Below are 6,772 nucleotides of genomic sequence, written 5' to 3' on the forward strand. Positions count from 1 at the left end.
TCTTAATTTATTTATCAAATCATATTCTGCAGTCTTTCAGGGCTATTGTTCTTTTACGAATAGGATTCCAAACTCGAGTTCAGAATCATTTTCGTGAAAGAAAAAAGACCGCTCGCAAATACTCAGCAGGCGTGTATTTGTTTACAAATGTCTGTTACGTATTTCCGACTATCTTACGAGTAACGAATAAAACTAGATGTACTGTACAATGTATAAATTTCTATAATCATTCGTTATTTCATTTTTTAAAATTATAAAATAATCAAATACAAAGGAACTACCACTTATCTACACTATACAAAGTAGGAATGATGGCAGTAGCGTATTATAATCCTTTAAGGTACTAGGCATTTGTTATAAGGCCCTTTATGTAAAAGTGTTTTTTTTATATTAAAAAGATAATAAAATCTTTAAATAATAATTTTTTTCTTTATAATATACATCTTTTAAACGTTTTCTGAATTTTTGAAAGCATATTATCGTTCTGCTATGTAATTTTTGAGGCCCCTCGAGACGACCAGAGCCTGAAGTTATCCGCCATGGAGTGATGGCCAAAATTAACTCACGAGCAGAACTCTCTGGGTGCAGACAGTAGAATTGTAGTTTAGTGACTAAAATAGATGTGCGAATAGATAGATAGGTGTGGATCAGTTCCGACAGTTCCAGTTTCGCTTCTGGAATTGTTTCGTGGAAATGGTCGCTGTACCCCAAGCTTTTCTGGCTTGTTGTGCGGGACTCAGAGGAAAATATAGGCTATCACGAAACCCGAATGGACTACTCTTCTACTCTTCTCCCGATTCGATCTTCTCGACACTCAGTGATACACGACATTAGGCTAAAATTTCCAATTTTTCAATGTGGTTTTCATTTTAACGTTTATCCTCCTTTTCGGCCGGTGAAAAATGCCGGATGCATGCGTTTGTTACTAATACAAAATAAATAATTAAGAAGTGTAATGAAAAATATAATATTTTAAAATATGTTTAGATTAGTTTCGAGTATTTTAAATTTAAATTTGTAGTCTTTTCTAGAAACTGGTGGAACATTTTCCTTTACTTCTAGTTCAAATCGGAATATGAACTGGAAATTTTCTGCGGTGAAAGTTTAATTATTTAAAGCAGTTGCTCGACCAATAAATGACTTTCTGCACATGCGTAGAAATCGAGGCCGACGTCGTGTCGGTACGTGCCGAGATATTCGAGGGCAAAGTTTGCGACGTAAAGTCTACGGACCGATCCCTGTCAATTTACATGGATTTCTACGGCGTTTTTATTTTAGATTTACATCAGATTTAAACCCTTTTTTTTGCACAGTTTTAGTTTAAGGATATATTTTAACCATACTTAGAAACTCAAGAAACTAAAATTCACCAATAAGCTTTCGAGAAGTGGACAAATTCGCGATTTTCGGCGATTGCCGTTTTCCCCTTACAGTTCGTGTTTTGCAAAAAAAGGCGCCAAAATAGATCATCCTCATCGAGGGTATTTCGGCTTACAGATTCAAAATATATATCCAGTTGCAAAGTTTTTGTTTTGGTCTATTACGTCAATTTCTATAATATGAAGTAAGCGGTTCTTTGTTGCCGACACCCGAAACAGAGGAAAAGCGTAGGTGGTTTCGTTTTGTTAGAAAATAGCCGAAAAAACCGTAATGGAAAGCAAATATTTTAACGAATTGCTAATAGAGAAGACAATTGTACACGACGGTATCTGAACATATCGCCCGCGAAAAATTTTTGGGTTTGCGCAAGGGCCGTTACCGCCCGTCTGCTGCGATTGGTTTAAACGATTTTTATAATTTTTTTTTTTGGATATTTATGTCTCCCGTGATTTTCTACGAACTGCGGGAACCTCCGCAGATAACGGTCGGTTGGACAAATATAATCTTTGACCGAAAATACAAAGTTTACTTATTTTCGATACGAAGGTCGTCGCCTTATTTTTCTAAATGGATAAAACCGCCGGAGTAAATATCGGCAGTCATTTCTATCGGGGCGTCCAGACCCTATTCTTATCCGCCGGTAAATCGCCCTTTTTCGCTCTCACGAAATATTTAGAAGTGTTCATTTGGTTCGCAGTTTTTCTCAACTTTATTCCCCACTTGGTCGAATTTCGCCTGACTTTACTAGCTTTATCCAAACTTTTTTGAAGACCATCGTTTGTTATTCCTAAATAATTAAATATGTTTTTCCCCGTCTTTATCTATTAATAAAATTAAACGTCTTCTATATTTTTCTGCGGTTTGAGTCTCGACGCTAGCTTCGTCCTTCTGGCGTTTGGCGGTTCGAGGTTATGTTGAAAATGGCGAATCGTTGCCGCTTTCGGGACGAGTCGATCATATACTGTTCGTTTCTTCTTTCTTGTTGTATTTATTTCGAATAATTTTGTAAAATTGTTATTTCCGTATTTGTACTTCGCCAAACGACGCGAAACGATTAACGCATAAATACCGGCGCATTTTAAAGTTTAGTTTTTAATTACAGGTTTTGCCACACACGTATCCGGCGCTGTCTTCGCTTCTCCGATAAGGTGATGCAATCCCGGCGTGTTTCCGAGTCAGATGATGCCCTGGATAACTGGGATGATAGAGACAGACCTTCGCTTCTCGGTTTAGGCGAAAGAAAAGTTTATCACACTTTTGGTAATGCGATGGATTCCTATCGGCTACCGGAAAAACAACCCATGAAGGATCGAAATGAAGAAAGCGTTCAGTTGAAAAAGGAAATAGGACTTCTGAACAGCGTGGCCATGATCGTTGGAATTATCATAGGATCCGGTATCTTCGTCTCGCCGCGAGGTGTTTTGCAAGAAGCTGGATCCATAGGACTTGCCATAATAGTCTGGACGTTGTGTGGCGTTCTCTCCATGCTTGGAGCTTTATGCTATGCCGAACTCGGTACTTCCATCCCGAAATCGGGTGGTGACTATGCCTATATTTACGAGGCATTCGGCCCTTTGCCCGCGTTTCTGTTTCTGTGGGTGGCCATTCTGATTATCATGCCGACAGCCAATGCCATTGCGGCCCTGACTTTTGCCAACTACATACTGGAACCTCTCTTCAGCAACTGTTTGCCTCCGGCCAGTGCCGTCAGACTCTTCGCAGCCCTTGTCATATGTAAGTATTGGACCAAATTTTTTCTGGTCGGTCGGTTTTGTTGGATGCCTCCGGGCACTCAGAGTCGCGACAACTCTGAGCACCTTCCAATTTGCTTCTCCCTTTCGTGGACAGCGGACGATGTCACTTTCAGTTTTCGGTGCCGTTTTGGCTGTCTTGAATGCTCTCGCAACCCGTGCCCTTTCGTGCTTTGCTTGCATGGCCGCTTGATGGGTTTTCGGACTTGGAGAGAAGAGTAAAATGACAGAAAGACTACGAGATGCCATCGAAAATAATCCAGATTTGGCTTATAAAGAATTTAATATTTAACTGACTTAAATCTGACTGTTGTACCTTGCGAAGTAATACCCCCTGCATTTGTATGATGCTTCTGCCGGGCCTTGGATGCTCCTCAGAAGTCATCGTTTAAAAAATTCTACAGCATCCATTTGGATTTGGATCTTGATCATATTGAAATGCTGCTTGAGCTTCATTTTTATTTCGAAGAACAAGAATGACCTCAACATCTCTTATTTGTCTCAAAACAAGTGTTTTTTTGCAAAAAACACTTGTTTTGAAGACTGTCATGCAGAAGTGTTATCCCAATGCAGCTGGGTTTGGTTGCACTACAGTTTGGTCTTTTGCAACAAACTTTGTGCAATTACCTCAAAATGAATTTACTGTCTGACTGGGAGGAATGAATTTCTGGTACATTATCCTCTTAGAATAAAAATGATCTCTTTGTTGCATCAACTTTGCCTTGCCTTCTTGCAACGTGAGATTATGGTTTTGTTCGGGGCTTAGTTGACATAGATTTCCTGCAGCATTTCAGTGGTTTAAGTGGCAGATTTTCCATGTTTAATGCAAAATTTAATGTTAGCTCTTTGCGACTCAAGTTTATTCTTGAGCCTTAGCGTAACATTAACACAATGTTACAAAATTGCATGTAGCAAGCATTCTAGTTTGAAAAACTTTACTTGGCAGACTGATGCTCAAATATGGAACATAATAAGAAATGGAATGAATACAAATTAAATAATGTTTTAGTCATGTACATAAATACAAAGGATCTTTGGTGGCAAAAAGATTACTTTGCACTACAGCTGAATAGCAGAAACTCTGGTGTCTTTTTGATTGCACTGTATCCCCACACTTTGTAACACAGTGGCGCATCTGCTGTGTCACAACTCCTTCCAGTTCAAAGGAATTACGTATGAACAACAAAGAGGAGTCCCAATGGGCAGCCCCATTACAGGAGACTTGTGTGAAATGGTAGTGAAGAAACTGGAATCGGAATTTCTCCCAAAATATCTCCCTAGCATCCTAATATATAAACGCTAGATTGATGATATCCTAATCCTATGGAAAGACGAGCCGAACATTAATGCACTAGTCTAGGATATCAATAACAACCTGTATGGCTTAACTATAGAAATAGACCAGACATATCCCACAGAGGCGCACTTCCTGGACATTAACATTAAGATTGAAAGCGCAACCGTCCACCCAGCAGTTTATCGCAAATCGACCTCAGCTTGGTTATACATACCAGCAGCGTCATGTGATCCTCCACAATACAAAGTGTTCAAAGCCTTGATCAGGAGGGCACATACACACTACTCGTCCCAAGTGGCACTCAGGTCCGAAATGAAACGCATAGAGGATATAGCCAAACAGCACGGCTACCATGGGCTCATAAATAAACTGAACGTAAAAATGCAGCAGGAAGCAAATCGTCACCAACTCTCAACACAACTCTTCTAGTAGCAACATCCCTATCACATATAATCCGGTACTAAAATTCATATACAAGGAAATAGCTAAGAAAAAGAATATCCATATTACATTTAGAAGACGCACTACGATTTTTGATTTGTTAAGGAACAGAAAAGACACCCCACACCGAAATAAGCTCCCTGATGTCTACACCATCTCCTACCATTGATCACAGGTGTGATAGAAACATGATTTACATAGGATCAACTAAACGCCCCCTAGTAACCCAGATCAAAGAGCATAAAGCGGATATCAACCATGAAAGAACCAACACAGCTCTTGCCATATACTAGTCGGACCCTGACATAGAACCCATATTCTCTCAAGCAAAGGTCATTCACACCCCAACTGTACGAACCAACTCAGATGGCTGGAGGCGATCTACATATGCTTAAACACGAGTGAAGAACGTAGTTGCATTAACTACAAGGATGAAATCACTCTATCAACGGCCTGGCAGGCCCTGATAGATAAATCTTTAAGATAAAGCACACCATGCATAACATGCAAGTCCGTGGTGAGTCATCGGGTCGGGACATCGTTCCAGATCGTATTTCGTAACAACTTTGAATCCCATTCCGTTAGAGGATCGTTACCTGAAGAAGAACTGTAACAGTTCGAAAATGTTTGTAACTGTTGTAAACTGTGATGATACACGTACTGGTAAAAGGTTTATAGATACGAGTTGTTGTTAAATGCAGTTTATTAATTTTTGAATTTTCTGTGTGGGGAACAATGAATATTTCATTTTAATTAAGCCTACACAATATTTTATTCATTGAATAGTATCAAAGAGTGTTAAAATGAAAATGAATTTTCTTTTTTGGTTCTTTTTAAAGCTCTTTTGTTTTTGGTTTATCATAAAAATTGAAACTGTAGTTCTGTAAGAAAGACAGACTCATTCTTACTGCAAGCACACAATCAATGTAAGTAGGCAACAAAGTGATTGGACTGATCAGAAACAGCATTTCCATTTCACTTTTAAAATACCAAATCTCTGCATTTTGGAAGATTTTCCTGATTAATGTCTATACGTTTAACTGAGATGCTGCTACATCTTTTTGTGGCTGTTGTCATATTTTTTCTACCACAAATTCCCTGTACTGCTTTAATTTCCTTCAACCTTGTTTGTGCAATTGGACATATTCTGCACATTTATTATCAATGAGTGTCTGATCTTTCATGTGATTGAATGATTTTGTATGTTGTATTTCTTTTGTAAGTTTTTTGATATGTTTAAGTGTTGTTTGTGGAATAAGGTTGTTATAATTTTTCTTTTCTGATCAATTTTCTTATTTGCTGTGTAGTAGATGTGAGTATTTTTGTGTGAATTTGTCAAGTAATTTTGTTTGTGTTAAAAAAGTTTGTGATGATATAGAATAGTGCTTCTCAAACTTTTTTGGATCACTGCCCCTTGGTTGTGACTGTTAGTACATGTTCTGTTCTGTGTACATGGGCTCTTCTATTATGCCTAATGCCTCCTTGGATAATTAAAATGCCCCAGGGGTGATATTGCCCACTTTGAGAAGCACTGATATAGAAAGTATAGATGATTTTTGTTTCTTTTAAGTTCACTTTGCTTATTCTTGGCATGGATTTCCAATGTGAGAAGTTAGTTGCTTTACAGGTATACCTCGCTTACGTCGGTAATTGGTTCCAGGAAAACAACTTAAGTCAAATTTACTTGTCTATGAATCTACTTGTCACTAGGCTAAACTATAAATTACTATTCCCTGTTCTGTATTTTATTTATTAATGCATTTTTAATAATATATGGTTAATAAGAATCTATTTTAAGCTTACAAACAAATAAATTTTAGTTTTTAATAGAGTACAGAAAAAAGTAATCTAAATTTACGAATGCATGTACTGTACTGTAAATACAGTACATACTTGTAAATGT

At 38.0% G+C, this 6,772-nt stretch overlaps 1 protein-coding gene across 5 annotated transcripts in view; it reads left to right on the plus strand.

Moving 5' to 3' along the window:
* Nucleotides 1-6,772, plus strand: part of LOC111638538 (Y+L amino acid transporter 2-like) — a 118,769-nt gene that overhangs the window by 15,187 nt on the left and 96,810 nt on the right. For 2 of the 5 annotated variants that reach the window (XM_023384258.1, XM_023384256.1), the window contains exon 2: nt 2,483-3,114. In XM_023384258.1, the coding sequence (XP_023240026.1) occupies nt 2,532-3,114 (583 nt within the window). In that variant the 5' untranslated portion in view covers nt 2,483-2,531. Of the gene's footprint in view, nt 1-1,814; nt 2,344-2,482; nt 3,115-6,772 lie in introns of those variants that run through there. The other 3 variants (XM_023384259.1, XM_023384255.1, XM_023384257.1) reach the window with 3 other exon arrangements.

This window comes from Centruroides sculpturatus, unplaced genomic scaffold, assembly GCF_000671375.1.
Source record: "Centruroides sculpturatus isolate CEXI.00-Female unplaced genomic scaffold, Cexi_2.0 scaffold1167, whole genome shotgun sequence".
Taxonomy (NCBI): domain Eukaryota; kingdom Metazoa; phylum Arthropoda; class Arachnida; order Scorpiones; family Buthidae; genus Centruroides; species Centruroides sculpturatus.